This window comes from Microchirus variegatus (assembly GCF_963457635.1).
Source record: "Microchirus variegatus genome assembly, chromosome: 21".
Lineage (NCBI taxonomy): Eukaryota > Metazoa > Chordata > Actinopteri > Pleuronectiformes > Soleidae > Microchirus > Microchirus variegatus.
The window spans coordinates 6,970,777-6,994,518 of record NC_139822.1 but is presented as its reverse complement, the minus strand read 5'-3'; the positions used below and the strand labels follow the sequence as shown (position 1 = coordinate 6,994,518).

At 41.0% G+C, this 23,742-nt stretch overlaps 1 protein-coding gene across 1 annotated transcript in view; it reads right to left on the bottom strand.

The window, feature by feature from the left end:
• Window positions 1–12,417: 12,417 nt before the first annotated feature.
• dlgap1a (discs, large homolog-associated protein 1a) overlaps window positions 12,418–23,742 on the bottom strand; it is a gene marked incomplete at both ends in the record, with an annotated part of 54,596 nt that continues 43,271 nt past the window's right edge. Inside the window, 4 exons of the mRNA XM_083907622.1 lie at window positions 12,418–12,645; window positions 15,795–15,947; window positions 18,229–18,320; window positions 20,560–20,692. Of these exons, the coding sequence (XP_083763748.1) occupies window positions 12,418–12,645; window positions 15,795–15,947; window positions 18,229–18,320; window positions 20,560–20,692 (606 nt within the window). The remainder of the gene's footprint in view (window positions 12,646–15,794; window positions 15,948–18,228; window positions 18,321–20,559; window positions 20,693–23,742) is intronic.

The following is a 23,742-nucleotide window of genomic DNA, read 5'->3' as shown; positions in this document are numbered from 1 at the left end:
TCCATGGGGCAGTGGCTAGCATTGATGTCTTCCCTCAAGAAGGTCACTGGTTCAAATCCTGATTCAACCAAGGGCCTCTCTGTGGAGAGTTTGCATATTCTCTTGTGGTGTGCAAGTGAAGTCTTATGAAGCACTGAGGCTTTTCTAACAATTGTGTTGAAAAAGATTCAAAGCTTCAGCGCTTCAGTGATGCTGACATCTGGTGGACAACTGAAGCCATAGCAACCCCTCAAGAGCTCGACTGAAGCACTGACAAGTGTTTCAATCCCATACCAGCAATAAAAGTTTGGAAAAGACTGTATGGACATTTACATGTTTTGTTTATTTATACCCATACTGTAAAACATCCCTGATTAAGCCAAATAATAAATCTAAATGATATGAAGGGTTAAAAAAACTGCAATGATAGAATTGCATTGTATTACAGTTGTATTTTAGATTAATGTAAAACTCCAGCTCCTCAACACGGAAACAATAAAAAATTATAGTAAGTGCCAATCTTTTCTAAGCTGTGGCAACAGGCCCTTATTATCTCTTGAATGAAAAAAAAAAAAGCTTAATTGTTGGTGGGGAATAAAAATAGCAAGAAGAACAACAACCCTGCTTAGCGACCCCTACTGATCGGGCGGAAAGTTTCAGTGCGTATCCGGCACCACAACGGAGAACTATGAAGGCTCGAGGGTTCTCCGTGGTTAAGCAGTCGGATAATGCATTACGCAGTCGGAGAAGTATACTGTGGGTTTGAGTGACGGCGCTGGCGAACGACTTCACCAGTGATTCACTCGCTGCTGAGCTCAACTGAACTAAGGAAGGAACGAATCAGTTCATGAAGTGATCCCAGTCAGTTCGTTCACTCAAAAGATCAGTTCTTTCGTACAAATTGTTCATGACTGACACAACACTAAAGCCCAGAAAGCTCAAATTTCACATGCACATTGAACACAATATATTAAATTCCATATGTTGATATGCTTAAAGTGTGTGTAGTGGCATTCTTGCTACCAAAAGGCCACTTGAGTGAATTTGAAGCCATTTCTAACGCGTGATGGTGTACAACAATGATGTCCTCCATTGGCTTGAGTTTGACACTTATATTAGCTTGCAAATCTTTTAAAGTCAATTACAAAAGCTGGATCCCACAAGACTTAAAACCAGACTTGTGTATAAAAGACTAAAAACACTAATACATGTGACACAAAACAATTCAATTGCTGCACACACACAGACATGGTTCAATTGCTGCACACACAGACACGGTTGGAAAACTGTGTGGCTTTCCTGATCCTAATTCCCTCCACCTCCTCAGCTGTGTCTCCCCTATCTAACTTTTGTGTGACTAATTACCCAACCCATGCTCACAGGTGTGCAAGTAACCCATAACAACCAGTGCCTTCACCACTGACACACCCACATTCACTCACACAAGCACACAGATCCAAATTGGCCACAACAGTGTGTTTCAAGCACAGCGTGTTCTGTGAATGAAACAAAGGATCGTGTGCAACGTAAGAGTTGATGGCAGTCTAAACCACACAGACTTGACACAGGCAAAGCTAGGTCAGTCTGTGAATTGTAACATTTATAAGGCCATCATCTCGCCACGTGACCTGTCTACTCTCTCACAGCGGGGGGGAGACACACAGAGCTGCAGCAGAGGTTTGCTCCGAACTCAGCAGCAAAACAATTACAAACATACTGTGATACTGTTACAAAGAAAACACATACAGTAGTTACAGAGATAACGCAATACGAACCTGTGGGTACACAATCCAACACATTCAACACAAAGAAAAGTCAACAACGCAGAAACTTAGGGCCAATTCCAATTCCTATCTTAACGCTCAAGCTCAACCCTTAATCTTAACTGTCCCTCAAAACCAAGTGTTGAGGGTTATTTTGTCACTTAGAGATGGGACACCCCTTAAATGCAGATACGTCTTCAGACTGTGGGGGGCAGAATAACGCGAAAGCTGCGTCCAGTCTGTCAACTCCAAAAAAGAAGAAGAACACATTTACGTCACGATTATTTATTACGATCCGTTTGTCAGTCAAGTTATTAGGTTGTCAGTTAGTTATAAGATGATACTCATACAAATATCCAGATGACAGTTACCACACACCACGGCTTATTGAAAAGTAAACATTGACACTATTGACAAAAGATCGTAAACTAAGATATTACAATGGTTTTCATAATTCTTGTATCTCTATTAACAAAGAAAATACTTAATTTGTAGCGTACTCGTTCGTTTCGCTACTTTGTTATGTCAAAACACGCAATGCATTCTGGGTAGCCCTTGCTCCCAAGGGTGGTCTTGGAAAATCTCAATATTGAGGGCGATACAGTCCTTAAACTTGCCTCTCGGGACAGCACTTGCACTAGCGGGAGCGCGCATTTTTGAGATTGAGGGTTAAGATTGAGGGTTAAGCAAGGAATTGGAATTCACCCTTAATCTAACTCTGCCCAGAACACTTTTGCCTCTTACTGTAAGCCGATACCAAGGTGTGCAGGCTATCCTTCGGTCCGGTCCAGTTCGTTGGAGTCGTGGAGTGTGGCTCACAGCAGACAGCTGTTGATCCTCTGGTAAGGAGCAGTTCCGGCACCAGGCATGGAGCGATGCATTGGCCCATGGTGCAGACCTCACGGGCGGAGGAATGGAAGCTGGTGGCTGCAGAGTCTCCATCTCGGTTCTGGAAGGATGTGAGGTTAGACGCAAAACAAGTTTCGCACTCAGGACAGCGAGCGTGAAACTGGCACGGCTTCTGAGAGAAACCAGCAGGACAAGGGCAAAAAGACTAAAAGAAAAATAAGAGAAAGAAAAATGTTTTTCTTCTGCTTTTATAGGGTTACCAGTGGAGGGGGCCATAAAACAGTGGCCAATGAGACTTAAAGAATCCTTCTGATATACTGAATGTCATAGAAGTTGAACATTTTATCATTTCAATTTTCAATAATATTAACATATAGCTCAGTCAATGAAGAAGATCTGACAATAATTTTTATTATGGGTTCATCAAAAGCTTTGGACATATATTTATCTCTATACAGTACAACATAAGATCAGAAGAGCGTGACAGAGCACGTCAACAGAATCTCATAGTTAAAAAAAAAAAGGAAAAACAAATAAGAGCATAAATAAACATGTCTTCAACTTAGATATAGGTTCTTAAATACTACTGCATGCATCAGGAAACAACCCTCAACCATTTGCTGTACAAACACAAGAATTCAGGTGCAGGTACAAGTGGAGAGTTCATATACAGAAGGATTCCATGAGGCTACTAGACCATATACTGAGGAGAGGCCTGACATAGAAACAAGGACTTCGGAAGCACTTTGGAGAACACACACACTGCATCTTCCACTATGTTAATATGTACAAATGAGACACACACGCACACGCACACACACACACACGTTTACCAGTCAAAGAGGGGACTGCCATTCTTCACTGACAAACAGGGAACACCTGAGCAATTAAAAAGGAAAGGAAAAAAACACAATTACACCTCAAACATGTCACAATGCTGTGAGCACGATTCCATGTCTTTTCTCGGTGAAGCAAAATCCATTCTGTAAAATTGATATGAATAAAATTACATTTTCATTTTCCTCTGCACATCGGGCTTGACGTCAATGATAATAAATACATGATAAAAAATAACCTTGGATTCTGTTAAGGTAGAAATGAATTATTATTTCTAAATATGAAATTCTTAAAATGCATTAGTCAATAAATTTCAAATAAATTGAGTCAAATAATTCATTGAAATTGTTATTTCATTTGATTTGTCTTCATCTCTGACCTTCCTTAACCAAAAACTTTTTGCTTTTATATTGCATTTGTCCTTCATGACACGGTGACTTTACATTCTGCTTGTTGTCAAACTTTTACTTACGAGTGGCTCTTTTTGTGAATCATCAATCCTTATTTTTAATTTGACAGGCTTTCACAGTCTAAAATTTAAAAAATTATGTTTCATTAAAAAATCACAATGTGCATATTAATGCAAACCTGCTGTTCTTCCAATATAATACAACTATAATACAAATAAACACACTCACTTGCTACTTCAACATTAAAATTAAAATGAATGAATGATCAAATTATTAAAAAAAACAAACAAAAAAAACAGCATCTGTAGGTCCCTTTTGTTGATAAGTAGGGTATCTCACATTGACTATGGCTCACTGTCATTGTCATCATCATTTAAACACAGAGGTAATCAGATCCTGTACAAAAGTTAAATAAGTAGCATTTCTATAAATGAGATTGTCACAAATAAACAGCATAAAATTGTTCTGTAGGAAAATGATACTGAGCAGATCATGAAACCCTGCTGGATGTACAGTGTCTTCGTAGAAGTGTAACACTAGCAGTAACAGACGTGAGTGAGGGATTCACCTTATCCACTGTTCACTATGTACAATGAAAGGTTTGTGAATCAACGTTTGCTGTACATCTTAATTGATTACTTTTTCATTGTATTCCAGCAATTTTAATATTCCATACAGATGGAGTACTCATTAGCAATAGATAAAAAAAAAGTAATGGTCAAACTGAATTAGCACATCCTGAGAGATCCATGACTTTATAGTTCACCTCAAGGTTCAGATCTTGTATTTCCCACAATGCAAACCTTGTCTGTCTGTCTGTAAAACCCTTCTGCTCTTTTGGACACAAGGAAAAACTGATTTAAGCCACTTCACAAATGGCTCTACCCCTCCGGGAGCTGACACCCTTATCGTGGTGGAGGGGTTTGTGTGTCCCAATGATCCTAGGAGCTCAGTTCTCGGGGGGTTTTATACCCCTGGTAGGGTTACCCAAGGCAAACGTGAGGGACCAGACAGAGCGGTTCAAAGACCTCTATGAAGAACACAACAAATGGACCACACTCTCCCTCGGCTGCAGAATCTGGCTCTAGGGATGTGGAACGTCACCCCTCTGGCAGGTAAGGAGCCTGAGCTGGGGCACAAGGTGAGCTCGACGATATCTAGTCGAAACCTCTCAAGCTCGTGGACCAGCTCAGGCTCCTTTCCCAGTTTGTGTTCTGGAACCAGTCTCCTCGAGAGGACTCTTTTCCACTCTGGAGTTGCCCCTGGTGAGAAGCGCAGAGCAAGTGTGGGCATACTCATTGCTCCCCAGCTCGGGGCCTGTACATTGGGGTTCACCCCTCCGCCCTTTGGGTGGGGGGAACGTAGCCACCCTTTTTGGAGTCCCTGGAGGGGGCGCTATAAAGTGCACCTGCTGGGGATTCCCTCGTTCTACTGTGAGACCTGGAGTGGTGCCTCGAGGGGTGCACACCCCCCCAATCTGAACCCGAGTGGCGCTTTGTTATTGGACTTCTGTGCTCGTCATGGATTGTCCATAAGAAACAGGAATTGACACTTGACTTGTAACTGAATAAAGATCACTTTGTTTGGTGAAAAGTCATGTGTCACAGAGTCTCATTCTACATCATCATCTCATCACCTGGTGTTCAGAAGAAGGAAGCCTAACTATATAGTCAATATATAACAAGAACATTCACACTATAAGTTTGTTCCATTTCTGTTCCAGTCGTTCTGATGCAGCCATTAAATGGTGCATGACGAGTTGTAACCTTTTTGTTGTTGTTTACCTATTTAACTGAGTCGTACAAACACCAACACATGATGTTTACAGGTTTTTGGTTTCCACTGTTTCAGATGGTCTACACAGGAGTAAGATTTCAAGTATCAGCAGACACTGAGAAGATGACTCACTCCTCACAGGAGTTCTGTGTAACTGAGAGCCTGGTCACACCGACACTGATGGCAGTGCTATTTCCCACTTAATCTAAGTCATGTGAAGAGAAAAATCATACATGTTCACTGTTTTCACAGCAGATGAAAACATCTCTTCAAGTTGCACTAGGCTTTCTGATGGATGAGGAAGGATGAGGATGCCCAGAACTGGACTAAATAAATAAACAATAATAATAAATAAAATAATGACAATATAAAACAGAAAATGTTGTTGAGTTACGAGCACATCTTAGTCAGTGTAGTTTTCTGCAGAGGATGTTGAGTAATACAGGTGTGGGACAATATATGTCACGATTATCCAGATTAACCAACATAGTTGTTATTCACAATATTATAGCGATGACTGAACAAAAATATGTTTGATATAATTTGGATTCTTAAACTTAAATAGTTGTTGCCATCTCTCTGCCAAACAACATGTGGCAGAAATGTAAAGTGGTCCAGAGTTCCAGAGCTGAGTTTAGCTCAGCAGCTTCTAAATGGTTCATGGTCAATCGTTCAGCTTGTTATCACAATGATGTGCTGCTGGTGTTGATGTGACAAGGGCCTCTGTCAGGCAAAAAAAAATGACATTCAAACAAGTACAGTGACGCAAAAAAACAAAACAAACAGGTAATAACACTCATAGATCATTATGTCACAGTAATGACTTTCTGTCAGCTGTTCTGGTAAATTGGTCAAATATGCAGTGTCGGTTAACTTAAGGCCACATTATTCTCCGACAGGCTCTCCGGCGACGGAGAGGGGTCTCCGTAACGGACGTAGAGCACTTTACGCAGGAGTATAAATTGGGCTTTAGTGTCATGTCTGTGCAGCTATGAACACATTTATATAGTTTTGTGGAAATGTTATCAGTAATGATAAAACAGACTTCAACTGCCTGTCACAAATCCCAAAAGTAAGAAATTAGATTCCATGTGAATAACACTACACTGCATAGTTGACCATATCTGTCTGATTCCAGCTCATCATTTTAAAATAATGTTACATAGTACATCTCTAAAAACTTCCATAAAGTCCACTTCCCCCACTAAATATTGCTTAATTGTAATTATACCCTGTAAAAGACAAATCCCTCTGAATACCAAGCAGGAGCAGGGAGGTGAAGATGAAACCAATTACACAAACACACAATTCTCTATTCTCAAAAACTCTATGACACTATCAGCACTTGATAATCTCACTTCATGGTTGTATATGTTACACAAGCAGGGTTCAAGGAAAATGTTTTGCATTTACCCACTTATTGATTGTGTATTTGTGTTGTGTTGGTCATTATAAGGTGAGACACTGGTTTGATATACTGTAGATAGGTCAACATGAACGCAGCTTGAAACAAATTGGTCTGATTGTCCCTGTGTGATGCACCCAAAACTAAAATGTAAAAAAAAAAGAAGAAGGACAGAAGTTACTGATAGCAAGAGTTCCTCGGTTTGATAAAAAAGAACAAAAACTGATGGACACAGATGAAAGAGAAACAGTGATCATGGCGTTCTTTTCTCCACAGAGAGGAAAACGATCCTGTTCTTATTTCACAAGAGACTGAGGTGTCGTAATACCTTTTAGTATTTGTGTGTTTACAAGCATTTGTGTGTTTTTGATTGTCCATCACCTCTGTACATAACTTTATGAACCCCCCACAAAACAGCCTCACAATCAAATAAAATGTCAAACCATGTCCTGTAAGATGTAACTACAACTGTGATGCCATGTGGGGCTCATGCAGGTGGATTGTTCAGACCTTTGATCACAGTTATTCACCCTGTTTATACCTGGTATCAAAAAAGCTTTATTAATGTGTTCTTTTTCTTCTTCAATAAATTCTGGCTGGCCGTACACTAAGATGTGCAATGCTGCCTCCACAGTTTGAAGTTTCCAATCACATTTTGAACATTTCATAGTTCTTAAACACAGATCAAGGTTGTCCTTCATTCTCATCCTCCTTCTTCTTCTACTTCTTCATGTGGTGTGTCGTTGTGAGAGGGGAAGAGAGAGCGAGTGGAATAATAACTCTATTTATAAATACTTCTTATTTTCTAACTGTTTATTCATTGTATGGTCCCTGTTAAAGATCCCGGATACAAGCGGCTGAAATGAGTTTTCTCCGCAGGGTGGCAGAGCGCTCCCTTAGAGATAGGGTGAGGAGCTCTGTCACCCGGGAGGAGCTCGGAGTAGAGCCGCTGCTCCTCCACATCGAGAGGAGCCAGCTGAGGTGGCTCGGGCATCTGTATCGGATGCCCCCTGGACGCCTCCCTCGGGAGGTGTTCCGGGCATGTCCTACCGGGAGGAGACCCAGAGGAAGACCCAGGACACGCTGGAGTGACTACGTCACCCGGCTGGCCTGGGAACGCCTTGGGGTCCCCCCGGAAGAGCTGGAGGAAGTGTCCTGCGAGAGGGAGGTCTGGGCGTCCCTTCTCAGACTGCTGCCCCCGCGACCCGGCCCCGGATAAGCGGTAGAAAATGGATGGATGGATGGATGGTCCCTGTTATTATAAAGTGATTTTTGTGTTGGAGTTTTAGAGTGCGTTTTTTCTTTTTTTTCGTTTTGCTCCTCTGTCCAGTCTGATGGTGGAACAGGTGTTGTTGGTGGTGAGAGATCAGGTTGGACACAAGAACATCAGCTATGCTTCCCGCATGAATAAAGCAGTTGTCACGTTTTTAAAAAGATGAAGTCGTGGTAACTAAGCTCATGGTCTCAGGCTCAATGAGGAGTATCTCCAGGTGTCTCCGCTGGCTGCTCTACAAGGATTAACGGTGTTCGGAGTCCCTCTGTTTGTGTCTAACGAGGCGCTGGAGAAAGAACTGAAGCGATTCGGTTTGCCAGTGAGTTCCGGGTACATGTTTAGTCTTTCAGAAGAAGTGTTAATGTTTTTAGACATCGCCGACTCAGACACTTGATGTTTCTTTCCGTGTTAAACATGAGAATGGTTACTACATGGTGTTTGCCAGCTCTGGAAACATGAAGTGTTTTGAGTGTGGAGATGTGGGTGTGCGACTGGAACTGCTGCACAGATCCTGTAGACAGGACTGGTCAGGAGCTTCATCCTCAGTCAGCTGCAGCTTTAAAACAGCTGCCAGTAGAGGCCAACCTGGTGGATATATGGAGGATGAAGCAGCCTTCGGTCTCTACACACCTGGATAGAGATGTAAGAGTGTGGTCAGTGCAGAGTTGCCACATGCTACACTCTCCCAGTAGGTTTTACTGATCACCATGATGTCTTCATGGAGTTTGTTTCAACTGCCAATGACAACATCAAATCCTTTTGGCATTTTAATGTTAAACTTGTATTTGACTGTGTTTTTAGTAAAACTTTTTGAATTGTTCTGGGCACACTGGAGGTCAAGGAAAGAGTGTTTCCCCTCCTTGAGTCAGTGGTGGGAGGTTGGGAAAGGTCATATCAGGGTGTTCTGTCAGCAGATCACAGCCTTCTCCACTGCTAATATTAGGAGAACTAATGTACCCCGGTCTGAGCTCGATTCACGCACCTCAACAACATGGATGCACTGTCCAGATTCTTTTTTTTAACCTGGAGAGGACGGTGGCACAGAGGAAACAGATGGTGTGTCTCCAGCTGTCTGATGGGAAGTTAACTTAACAGATCGGGCTGAGATCGGGAGACAAGTGGCCAGTTTTTACACATCCTTAAACAAATTGGAGACCAGTTGCTCTGCTGTGCTCAGACTATGAGATACTTTGGAACAGACCAATCATACTGTGTCCCTTAATGTTGGCCTTTGTCCAGGACCAGACCTTGCTTGACCAGTGGACGGCGCAGTATGTGTTTCCATCACTCGCCGTCAGACCTGCTGTGGGACAGCGGAGAGAGAAGAGCGGCTTCCTTCTCTCAATGAAGATTCCAGTACTTGGCAGTTTCATTGCCTGTGGGAAAAACAGCTGTACCTAAGCTGTGTGAAAGTGCTGACACTTAGTTCTTTGCAAGGCCAAAGGAATCCAAATGGATAGACGTTTTTGATGCAGACTCTTCCCCTAGGCTGCTGGCAGCTCCTGTATAAGCCTCCTATTGAAAAACTGATTGCTGACCTCCATTGGAGGATCATACATGGAGCTATAGCTACAAACAGATACAGAGCTCGACTGGAATCCAGCACTGGGGAGGAATGTCCTTTTTGTGGGCAGACAGAGACTTTAGAGCTCTTGGTGGATTCATGTCCTCGTTTGACAGATTTGTTTAAGTTTCATGAAAAAAAGTGGCGTCAACGAAAAAGGTCGTTGTTGACGAAAACAACACTGGTCTGAAGGCCTTGGTCTCAGCCAGGATAGAGCATGTGTTCTACAGACTGACCAGTAACCTGGGAGTTTTTGCGGAAGTGTGGGGCATTAGACAGGTCCTGTATTCGGTAGTTGAGGATGGGTCAATGCAGCTCAATTTTTAGTTTAGCTTAGTTTTTATGTGTGGGAGTAAGTGAGTGAATTAATTAATTAATCTTTTATTATTGATGAACTTGTTTTGGAAAATTGTTTCCGAAATAAAGTTTCCTGAAAGTCAAAGTCTTCTTCTTCTTCCAATAAGTCGAATAAGAAGACCAATATCACAGTTCTTCAACACCCTCTGTTTTCCTACCTATTCTTTCCCCATTCCTTGATCCTTTTGGATCACTGTTCTATGATGGTTCTTCAGGACAGGTGTTTCAAAGCTTCCCATCACAGATCAAAGTGCTTTATCTCACATGGTACGAGGATAAAAGATTGAGGATGAGAATGAGGTCTTCGGACTTCAGACTGTGACAAAAAAAGAGACGGAGGAGACAAGAAAGCAGCTGGGAAGAGAACCTTGAGCTGTGCTGAAGAACCTTGAATCAAGACAAAGAGCTTTGAACTGTACAGATCAGATCTCATTCCCACTCTGGATGGAAAGACAACTTGATGTTATTAAGCAGTCTAAAATGTGTTGGTTGTTGGTGATTTTGTGTGTATCAATGTGTGTGTCTATACCTTAATTAAAAAAAAAAAATTATAGATATACATAGAAACAGTTCTTTTTGGCTCTTTGACACCACTACAATGGATTTGAAATGAAACAAACAAGTTGTGCTTTATCTGCACAGTTTCAGCTTTAATTTCAGGGTATTTATATCCAAATCAAGTGAACAGTGTACAACAGTCTTCAGTCCCTGCTTGTTCTTGGGGCATTGTACACCTACCTCATGGAGAGTCATTTTTGTTTTGGCCAACTGTTGTGAACAGGTTTCACCTTCACCAGGGAAAGAATTATTCTGTCGTCCACCACAGTGGTTTTCCGTGGTCTTCCAGGTCTTTTGTTGTTGCCGAGCTCACCAGTGCATCCTTACTTTTAAAGAATGTTGCAAACAGTTGATTTGCCCACACCTAATGTTTTTCCTATTTCTCTGATGGGTTTGTTTTAATTTTTCAGCCTTATCATGGCTTGCTTCACTGACAGCTCCTTGGATCTCATATAGAAAGTTAACAGCAACAGATTCCAAATGCAAATGTCACTCCTGGAACTTTTACATGCTTAATTGAAGATGACATAACGAGGGAATAGCCCACACCTGTCCATGAAATAGATTTTCAGTCAATTGTCCCATTACTTTTGGTCCCCTAAAAAGTGTGAGGCACATATAGAAAGTATTCCTACACCGTTCACCTGATTTGGATGTAAATACCCTAAAATTAAAGCTGAAAGTGTGCAGTTAAAGCACATCATGTTTGTTTAACTACAAATCCATTGTAGTGGTGCATAGAGCCAAAAATAAGAGAATTGTGTTGATCTCCCAATAGTTATGGTCTTAACTGTATCTCTCATATGTCTTAGTAAGGTTTGGTCAGCTCTTACAGGTCATGGTCAACAAAAGCCACTCACAAACATGTACAGTTACTAGGATGTGTATTGAGGGATGAATGAACTTAATAATTTAATTTTTTTGTTTGGTGTATTTAATTCTAAAGATTGTCATTTATTCATCTTAAATTAGCCACATTGATCATGAATCTGTCCTCTGTCTTGTGCAGTATTAGTGTAACAGAGAGAAGGAAACAATCCCATATGAGGTTATTCATAAGTTATTCTTAAAAATCATGTTCTGATTTGCATTTGAATTCCATTGCTAAAGAGAGATTGAGTCCACAATTTGTTCCTGGAACACTTTTTTGTGTTAACGGATAGCTATCCATAAATAAATAAATAAATAAATACGTAAGTTGTCTTATCTGCCCTCAAAACACACACTGCCTCAAGCAAAGTGGAGGATACTGACATACTGAAGAAAATACTAAACATTTCCCTAAACAACAAAATTATTTATTTATTTATTTATTATGGCTATCAGGACGATTTGAACAAATCAGCTAAAATGTTTTTTTAGAAAACACATTACAGACTAATGCTAAACCTACTACCCAACCCTAGTATAAATTGGTAAAACATAAATAATAAATTAAATTATAAATTAATAAATTAATTATAAATTATTTTTGTTAAAAGCAGATTATTTGGACATACATGTATCTGAATAATGTATTCATATAACCAACCTACTGTGGTGTTGACAACCGTCTAGTTGTTTGGCTTGGTTTTATATCCTGGTGGGGAAAATTAATCCAAGCTCGGGAACCCCTTCTGTTATTGTGTGTGTTTCTGGTAGCATCCTTATAGCCTTGTTTGAGCCTCTGGGATGTAGATCTCAATGCTGTCTGCGCTCTCTGTTGCCGAGTTCTGTCGTACAGATGCAGCTCTCTTGGCCGCCATCAGACGCTTCCTGGCCTCCTGCCGCTGCTTCTCTGAGCTTTCCAGTGAACGGTCTCTGGTCAGAGGAGGGTGGTGGTGGTGGGGCCCCCTGGGTGGATTTTTTGGCACTGGAGGTGGAAGCCTCCTCTCCTGGTGGGAGAGGGCGATATGGGAGGGAGGGCAGAACATTTCAGGGAAAACACAGACACATGCGTTTGTATGTGTGTGCTTGTGTGGTGTGTGCTGCCCAGTGTTACTGATATGTTTCTTGTTGAGATTCTTAACTTGTTCTCTAGTTGTGTGTACAGTTTAAGTAGGTAAAGAGTCTGTAGGTTGCAGATCTGTCAGTAAGTAAACCAGTTCAAACACACCAATGAGTACTGGTTGTATCTGCCTTTTGTTGTTTTACAGTTATAGTTAATGTATGTGTTTCTTTTTTCATATCAGGTGAACCTGCTGTGTCAAGTTTGATCCACGTTGCCAAATGTTCTTTGGGAATCTAAAAATGTATAGGAACTTCAGCCACGGTCTAAGCTGTACATTTCCCTTCAGTCTGGCAGCAGGAACAACATGCAAAAGAAAAAAAAAATATGCACATGTTGAGGCAGCTGCAGGAAGGAAGAAAGGATGGAAGGATGGAAGGAAAGAAGGCCAGAGGAATGCAAAGGCAGATGTGATAGATCCACGGAGGCCCAGAGGTGTCAAGGCCCTGTGGTTTTGGCATTGCATTTATGCTGATGTGTGGCTGTTTGCAAGCGCCTTCACTGTCAACACAAAAAAAGCACAGGACAGAAACAAGACAACAATAAGAGCAAATGGTGAAGCCATCAGAGGCAATACTCACAATGATTTACAGACACCACACACACAGACACACACAGCTGAAATGCAGCAAAAGAGAAAGACTGGTAGTAAACACAATAAAAATCAATATCAGGAGAGTTGAACAGATTATATCAGGTCATCTGTCTGTGCCTATGTGACGAGACAAGTGTCTTAAGATATCTTTGAACTTTCATAGCATGTAACAGCTCCAACACATAAAAAGAGCCACACATTGGATCTAGTTATTTCCAAGGGTCTAAACATTTCTGATGTTGTTTGTAGTGATGTTCTGATGTTGCTCTTTCTGATCATTACTGTTGTTGGGCCCAGCATGAGTGGACTGTGAGGCCTCACTGTTAAAGTTTGGGGTCATAAAAGCCTAAAACCCACATGTTGAAGACAAAGGAAAATCCTGACCCACCAGAGGGTCCAGTCTGTGATGGACTCATTCCCCACAAGCCATTGCGGCGTATGACATCAGCAGCAGACAGCCATTCACCCATTGGTGGGAAACCTTGGGGGGTCGTACCCCCAAGGGGAAGCTTTAAAAGTCACAGACGACCGCCAGCAATTCCCTTCAAACCTGACATGTCTGTGTGAGCGGACGTCTGTTTTTTAAGGAGGAGACCAACAGCCCCCCAGTATTGCTGGCCGAGTCTTGAAGATTCTTCCTTTGTCTATTCCTGTCCTATTTTTGTTTTTTCCCCTTTTTGTTTTTTGATTCAAGGATCCTGTGAATAACTCTCCCTGTGAGTTATACCCCTTCTATACCTGCAGAAGAGGAAGTGGCGGTTTGCGCACATTCCTACTACCAGCTGTCCCTGTCGTGAGTTGTTGGATCATACAGCCACACCCGGCGCGCAACGAAGTGCCTGCTCGTTCTCCCTGTTACCGGCATCGACCGACGGATCGAACCGCTGAAGCGGCAGGCCCTGACTCGCCCAGAAGACGACTCATAGTAAGCGGAAATCCTTCTCAAGGAAACTTGGTTATGTCACCGGTTCCTCCTCAGTCTTTCAGAAATCGAGAAAAATTTAAACTGATAGACCGCACATCTCTGACAGAAACGGTTTAGAATCTAGAATCCACCACCTGCTGTCTTGATGTGCTACCTACAAGCTTGCTGAAATATGTTTTTAATTGTGTAAAAACTAATGTATCAAAGATAATAAATACTTCTCTTCTATCAGGACAATTTCCCAATGCCCTAAAAACTGCAGTGATCAAACCTCTTTTGAAAAAGCCTAATCTGGATGCCTCATTAATAAGTAACTACAGACCCATAACAAACCTTGCATTTTTGTCCAAGATCATTGAGAGTTGTTTCTCAACAAATGTATTCTTTCATGATGCAAAACAATTTCTTCAATGCTTTCCAGTCAAGTAGACCACACTACAGCACTGAAACTGCAATTATTAAGGTGTTAAATTAAATACATCTTAATACTGATGGATCAAAAACTTTAATGTTGGTACTCCTGGATCTCTGCATTCGACACAGTTGATCACAACATGATGCTCAAAAGACTAGAGAAGTTTCTGGTACGGTGCTAAATTGGCTCAAATCTTACTTAGAAGATCATGACTTTTTTTGTCTCACTGGGTAATTGTGAATCTGAGCGAACAAATATGACATGGGGTCCCTCAAGGCTCCATTCTTGGGCCACTCCCACTGGCGCAGATAATTGAGTATCATAACATCTCCTACCACTCGTACACTGATGACACACAACTCTACACACAACTCTTGCCGAGTAAGTGTATCCAACAAGTCAATCAGTGGATGGGCCAGCATTTCCTCCAGCTCAATGCAGAATAGACAGAAGTCACTGTTTTTGGTCCCAAAAATGTGAGGCTTGAGGTCAGTGGCCAACTTGACGCAATGACACAGACCAAGGCAGAAAACTGAAAAAAGTTATGGACTTAGACCTGAATTTTAACAGCCACATAAAGACCATCAGCTTATTATCATCTCAAAAACATTGCACAAATAAAAGGATTTCTTTCTAAACAATACATGGAAAAACGTGTTCATGCATTTATTCTTAGTAGGTTAGATATTTGCAATGGTGTCTTTACAGGTCTCAGAAAAAAAATCCATCAAGCAGCTGCAGCTCATTGCAGCTCACAGAATGCTGCTGCCAGAGTCCTGACCAACAGCTAAAAAAATGGACCATACCACACCTCTTCTTAAATCACTGCACTGGCACCCTGTGTCCAAATCTTTTATTAATTTTAAGTTGACAGATGCTTCATCTGTCTGGTGTTTCTCTGAGTTAAAGAGGGACTGATAAGATGACATGGGGAGTCCTGTGACTTATTTCACTTTCACATCAGGGTCAAATAAGGGATTCAAACACAGAACAGATTGAAATCTTTTATAATAATCATAATAATAATAAATATAATACATTTTCATCCCTTGGGGGTGAACACATAATCAGTGTGTGTGTTGAGTGTGTGTGTATGTGTACCTTTCTTACAGGTGGATCTAGAGGTCTCCAGTTGTTGGCTCTGATCTGGTGAAGCTCATCAAACTTCAGGCTTATGTTCTCGATCGACAGCTGGAGCATGTCCCAAAACCCTGCCAGGTCAGAGGCCACAGGTCGAGGGTGAGCATTTGGGTTCTGTCACAGTAGAAACACAATAAGGTGAAGGAGTAAAAATATGTTTTCAGATCATAGAATGAGCCTTGAGATAATGTATGTTGTGATTTGGCACGATACAAAAAACAATTATAATGTATAGATGTAATAGCATTCTGTCATTATTGCCATTCATGCGTACCATTTTTTTCATCTGCTCTGTAGACACAACATCAGAGCATGTTGGAAAAGATGGGAAAAATGTACTTCCTAAGGTTTCTCACTGATTTTCTACTGCTTTATACTCAAAATGAGGCCTTTGGGAGGCTGGAGCCAATCCCAGCTGAAAGGCGGGGTCACACCCTGGACAGGTCAACAGACCATCACAGGGCAAACATATAGAATCAAACAACTGTTCACTCTCGCATTCGCACATATGTGGCCTGCCACAGCAAAAGAGGGAACAAGTGCAAAACGAGTAAACAAATAACTTTTTTTTTTCAAAGTTGTGCAAGTTGAAGTTTCAAAGAAGCCACTACATGCTTCAAAGTATTGTGGGTCTTAAAACCATAAACTTGAATTAAGGGTTGTTTGATCGCTGTGAATCGATTCCTAGTTAGGGTGTGGTGATATCACATATCAGTGCTTTTGTTGTTTGTTTGGCAAATCAGCTGCTCCACTCGGAGAAAAAACATGGCTACTTAATATGCAGCGGAGGCTCCTCACAGCTGCTGTGGAGCTGTGTGTGTTCACCGTTGAATGAAGATGGACAAGGAAAATTATTAGCATAAACTTTAGCAGACTTCATCGTCGCAAAAACAACATACAGATGGATTATTTTAGCAGATGAAAGAGAGCAGGGCATGAGAACAACTGGACACCTTGAGGAACAGACACAGTAATTACTTCTGAGATGATGACATGACGCCAACCTTTTATCTTCTTATGGGGTGAGTTTTCATTAACGTCATTAATCTACGTTATGTTACCGTTCATTCCAAGTCACATACAGGGATTAAAACATGTTTTATCTTTTAATAATCCACTGTGCATTTCAGAATGTTATGTGGCTGCATTGTTATTCACTAGCTCCAAGGCCAGCATAAATATTTATGGGGCCCAAAGCTGAATTAGAACTATATTATAGCTGTGTCATTTACTTTACTTGTTTTTTCGACCATCAGTGGGGCCTCAAGCAGCTGCTTAGTTCGCTTATGCCTCGGGCTGGCTCTGGCTAGCTCAGTATTGATGTAAGATACAGGGGATTAAACTATAAAAAAAATGACAAAGAAGATAAGATAATAGTTAAAAGCCAGATTAAATAAATGGGTCTTGAGCCTGCTTTTAAAACTATTAACATTCTCTGCGGCCCTCAGGTCAAGCTCAAAGATGACGCCCAGGTTGTTTAGCTGATTGGAAGGTTTTATGGACAATGTTTGCCATTTTGATAAAAGTTTCTCTCTCTGAGCCGCCTTAGGATCGATAATTAAAACTGCAGTATTGTCCTGGTTGAGCTGTAGGAAGTTTGGGGTATGTAAACTTTTGATCAGCTTCATTTGGGTAGTTTGTGTCATCATGATTAGACACATGAAGAGTAAACACAGTTGTTTGACAATAAATGGCTTCAGCCAACCACTAACCATGAGTGAAAGAAAGGTTGTTGTGTTATCATTCATATTCTCTGAAAAATGGCCAAGAAATGGTAAATTCTGCCAGGGTATGTAAACTTATGAGCACAACTGAAACTGTACTTGTTCCCGGTTTTGTCATGGCTGGCCACTTATGTTAAGAGTATCCAGTTAACGTATGTTTTTGGACTGTGGGAGGAAACCCCAAGAGCACACATGCAAACTCCACACAGAAAGGCCCACTCTTACTGTGAGGCAACAATGCTAGCCATTGCACCACCGTGTTGCCCCTCTTGTTAGAATCAGAATCAGAATGCCCTTTATTGTCATTATACAGTGTACAAAGAGATTTGGAGAGCTTCTCCTTTTCAGGGCAGACATTTCACACAATGTTATTTTCACACAAAAAGTTACAGTTATTGATACTAGGGATGCAACGATATTCGGTATTTTACCGAACCGTTTGGTACACCTTGTTCGGTTCAATAAGCAATAGTAAACAACGGTGTTTCGGTACGTTTCAGCCAGTCAAATTGTATTAAAATACACAACGCTGTGTGATTAGATCCTCAGGAGCAGAGACATAGACAGATTAAAAATGGTTAATCCTGAAAGGACAGTGTACGTATATTGATGGTTTAAAAGTCTATCCCAGAGAAAGTGTGAGTGATTGAGTACATGTTTGCTGAACTCACCAGGTTCTCCTCACATAACTCCCTGAACTGCTGGAACTTCTGCGACATCAATAGCTGAGCACTCCCTACGGCACTCCTCATCTTCCCCAGGACTGTGAGCAAAACAGTGTTCAGAAAAAGACTCACACAGTCCATCAATGTGTTATTGAGAAAATGTACAACATAAAACGTTTTCGTACTGTTTACCGAGACACATCATCTTCATATACTTCAGGTTGCAGCTGTTCTGAGATTTTGCTTGGAAATAATAATATGACTTTATTCTTAAAAGCCTTTATTTCTTTCCTTATACTCTTACACTTTATAATTTTGACGGTTTAAATGTACAATTGTTCTTTTTGACAATATAAATATTTCACAGCTGTTCATTTTAGAACTGTGTGTTTGTTTTCAAACACCAGCTGTTGGGTGTCAAACCCAGCACCTTCTTGCTGTGAGGCAGTTAACCGCTACTACTACTACTACTACTACCACTGGGCCACCATGTTGAGAGAAGACCGGTTCAGGTATTTCCAGGTCAGAGACTATTTCAAAAAGGAAATCAAACAAATAGACAACAGTAACTCCAAATTGATCAGTATATTTACAGATACATATAAGGCCAAAGAAAGTAAACATTTGATATTATAAATGTATAGTCTGGCCTGGAGAAACCTGAAAATGAGTGGAGAGTTATATGGGTGGGTCAAGCTAGGACAACTAGCTCCAGCGCTTGGCGAGAATTTTGCTGAAAGAAGGTAATAAGATTTTTTGTGACTCCAAAAACACAGAAAAGTGACAAACGGCCGCTGTTTCAACAACAACAGTCTTTCTCCCTCGGACACCATTGCTCACTGTAGCCAAAAGCACAACAACCTTGCGCAGCGACCCCTACTGATCGGGCGGGAAATTGCAGAGCCTATCCGTCACCACGACGCAGAAGTATAAAGGCTCGAGTGGTCTACGTGGTGACGCAGACGGATAACGCATTACGCAGTCAGAGAAGTATAATGTGGCCTTTATGCCCCAGGACAACAACCTATCTAAAGTGCTCCTGGCTGCGAACAGAAATGGTTGCAGACAAAACTGCCATCATGAAATGACTGGATCACAATCATTGTTTGAAAAAAACCGACCTTCTCCTTAAGATTACAGACTGATCAGTATACACAATTCTGGGAAAGGTGGACTTCGTATTGCATGAGAATTGACCAATTGTCTGTGTAAAAGATCCCACCATGTTGCTCTAATGTATGGCCTAAGTCATCCTTGTCAACCTGATTGTTCTTGCTATTTGTATATACATGTTTATTATATTATTTTATTTTCTCAAAAATCTGAAAACCTAAAAAAAATGTTTTATATATATGTATATGCTCAACAAAAATAGAAACGCACAAACTTGAAATGGTGAACAAAAATAGAATGTCATGACATTTGCTCAGATTCTTGATGCAGTAGTCCAGTGTCATTTGGCCACTCCTATTGACTACAATCTCATATTGAGTATTTCAACTCAAGAGAGTCATGGAGCATGGCAGAGTGGTGGTCAATGTGTGTGACCAGTACACAGACACTCCTTATGGTCTGCTCAATAAAAGGGCACACCAAAATGTGGACTTTTGTCACTTGTCAATAAGTCACAGATGTCACAAATCATGAGGGGAGCGTGCCATTGGCATGCTGAGTGCTGAGTTGGGGGTTACAGCTGTGGCAACACAACTGAATGTGCATCATTCCACTGTCAGCCGCCTGTGGACTCGTTTCGGAGAGACTGGAACGACAGGGAACCGTGCACATGCCCGACGGCCACGTGTTACCATGCCCGCTCAAGACTAGTACATGCGGCTCCAGCACCTATGTGATCGGTTCCTCCCAGCAACCAGAACTGCCGGTGAGATTGTTGGTCTGCACAACAGGCGGATTTCAGCGCAGACAGTCAGGAACCACCTGCGGGAGGTGAATCTCCGAGCATGTCGACCACACCAGGATCTTGACCTCACAGCAGCCTAGCAGAAATTGATCCTAATTGCACGCAAATTAAAGCCACTTTATTGATAAAGCTGTACTGTTATTTTTGGATAATTACTCTGTTTTGTAATATAACAATAACTACAAGTTTTTCTTTGTGCATTTAATTTATATTTTTGTTGAGTGTACATATATATACACATATACATATATACATATATATGTGTGTGTGTGTGTTCCTTACATTACAACTACCTGCAACCAGACAGTATTTATTGGTACCTGATTTTTTTAATGTATCATGAATCTTAATTGCAGATTCTTCTTGACTTATACATGGATCCACTGGGACATGATGGACACACATACACACAGACATACTGTCTTCAGGCAAGTCATTCTCTCGCTGGTCAAGTTCCATCTGTCGACACCAGCCCTCCATGCGGTCAGTTTCGGCCTGCAGCAGTTTCAGGAACCAGCGTCCATCTCTCTGACACACTGAACGCTGCACCACCTGGAGTATATTCAATTTCCACAATGATGTTACAAAGTTAGCAACATGGAAAAATCATTTGATTCCCTCAAAGATATTTTTGTTTTTCCTGTATATTATCATTATTTAATTTTACAGTCATTTATGAGATACCAATATGTAAATGCCAGTGCTCTTCTGTATGAAATGTATGGAGAGGATTTTGTTTCTTTATTCAATCAAATAGAATAAATTTGAAACCAAAAAAGAGATTTGAGAGCAAAAAAGTGCAGGAGGCAATCAAAAAAAAAAAAGTCTGAGATCATAACAGAACAAGTTGCAATTGAAAAAAAAAAGCCTTTGCTTGCAAATCAGTCCTCTTTGCATGCAAGTTATAAAGTTTTGTTTGCAAATCAGTCCTCTGTCCGAAATTCTAAAGTTTTGGTTAGAAATTCAACAGCACTTGATGAGCGGGGCTTACGCTGGTGGATGAGAGAAGAGTTTCTATTGGTTGGTTTGACCTGGCTCCAGCACCAGCTACGTCTTTTTCACTTCTCCCTTGAGCTGCTGCTCTTGAAACGTTTCCCATAAGTAATGAATTGCACTATATATCATTGGCTACTGCTTGCGGTACATTCACAACAACAACAACACAAGTAATGAATTATAATGCCCTGCTGCTGCAAGCACACTGATGAGCAGCAACATGGTTGTCTCTGCTCGTCACAGCCTGAGCAGAGCAGCCGCTGAACGTGGTGCCAGTTTCCACTGTCTCGCGGACTACCGCCGTGAGCAGCCGCCGGGACCCAGGAGCTGGAGTCGACATGTCGACTTTAATATCATGTCGACTTGTCAAGATTAAAGTCGACATGACATTTCAACTATTCTCCACATTTCAAATTTAATGTCGACATGTCGACTTTAATCTTGTCATGGCAAAAAAAAAAAATTTCTTCTTGTGTGGCCCTAATACTCTCTTTTGGCCACCGAGAGTACCATGCAACACTAAGGGCCTGATTTACTAAAGCTTTGTGCATGCAAAAAACATTCGCAAACTGGATTGCACACTCAAATTTGGGTTTATGCTGATCTACTTACAGAACCATTTAGCGTTCTTGCCTTAATGCATATGCAATGTGGGGCGTTTACACGCAATTTTGCGTGTGCTGGGAGGAGAAAATGTAAACATGTTATTTTAGCACAGGCAAAGTGATTTATCAAACCTGAAACTGATTGCGGTGCTTATTTTTGTGTCTATAATTAGCATGTTTGAAAGGCAGGTCTTAACTGGCACAGTGGTGCGCACAAATGGCTAATCTTCTGTGAAATCCATCAACAAAAATACTTTTTGTAAATAAGGAAATTACGCTTTTCCAGACCATGTTCAACTACGCGTTCACAGATGACGCACATTCATTTCTTATTTGGTCATCTGTTTCATTTATTCAGATATTATCTGAATAAATGAAATATAGATATCAGGCATGCCTGTTTGTACTGGTATGGGCTTACCTTGGTCTGCAGTTTGTGGTTCAAGGAGGGGTCGTACCTATGTTCCCCATAGGACACTTTTTTTTCTTTTTTCCCCCTCCCCCCATTGTTCCTTAACGGGTCCAGCTCCAACCTGGTCTACTCTCGGTGCACGGCAAATGCAGGCGGCAGTGGTAGTTTGGCTGAGCAGTGCGCAAAACGTCACCAAAACCTCACAGGCAGGTTTCCACAGTTCCAGGCACATTTAAATGCAATAAGTAATAATAACAAGCCCTATTTAATGTAACTATCTAAATCGGCACATAGATTTATACCTATATCGATTGTCCTGTCGCATCTGATGTCAGATCAAAGGCTGTTTGCACGCGTAATAGAGCCAGACTGAATGAACACAGATGAAACCAGGGACGGACTGGGACTAAAAAGCAACCGCGGCTGCCGTTGTGATGATCCGCTTTATTTATTTATTTACTTATTGACAAAAAGTGTTGAGGACATGTCACACATCTATTGAAAGTAGACGTATGTGTAATCTTGATAGAAACAGCAGAGCGCTCCGTGGCAGCTCTGCTGTTTCTATGAGCTGCAGGTGAATCAGGAGGAGAGTGTGGCACTTTTTTTTTTTTTTTTACGGAAACATCCATAGGCCATAGTTTTCTTTGTTTAATGAAGGTAATGATGGAGCCGCCCATCATACCGACGCAGGATTTCCTATGGACCCGGGGGAACATAGGTACAGCCCCTTCAAGGATGTCATATCCCTCGATCCCAGTTATCTGCTCATCGCAGAACGTCAGCTGTACTTTCTGTTCAGTGGGTGTAATGAGGAAGACGTAGCTGGTGCCAGGTCAAACCAACCAATAGAATCTCTACTCCCATCCACCAGCGGAGGCCCCACCCATCAAGTGCAGTTGAATTTGCAACGAAAACTTTAGAAGTTGCAAGCAAAGAGGACTGATGGTTGTGTGTTAGTTTTGATTGAATTTGATTTTTTTTCAATTGCAACCTGTTTTTTTGGATGCCACTTACTCTTTTTTGGTTTCAAATCTATTTTTTGGTTTCAAATCTATTTTATTTGATTGAATAATAAAGGAATACATTTTTATAATATTCACCACAATAACCAATATTCACTTCTACATTTATATTCTTTTGTGAGTACTCTAACTGATATAACTTTGAAACAGTAGTCTAGTGTTCATATTTAGCCCTTCTGAGGCTATTTATGGGTAAATCATTATGAAAGAGTATCAATTGCGTTCAGTAATATATCTTAACATGACACATAGGATTTGTTTCTTTGTTTAATCTATAAACTGGGTTCGCTCTGAATTATGTTATATTACTATTCTTTTTTTATTACTTTTACTTTTTTTAATAATTACTATCCTGTTATATTACTTTTACAGATATAACATTACTTTTACAGATATTAAATTACTACCCTCTGCAATTGAGTTTGCTAACCCTGTATCTACATTAATTTGTGCAGATTTATGCTACTTTATGGCTTCGAATTTCAAAAGCAGTGACATGCAGTCATTTACTTCTGAGCTGAACACAAATTAACCTGTAAACATTTCATTGGTTCCCACATACCT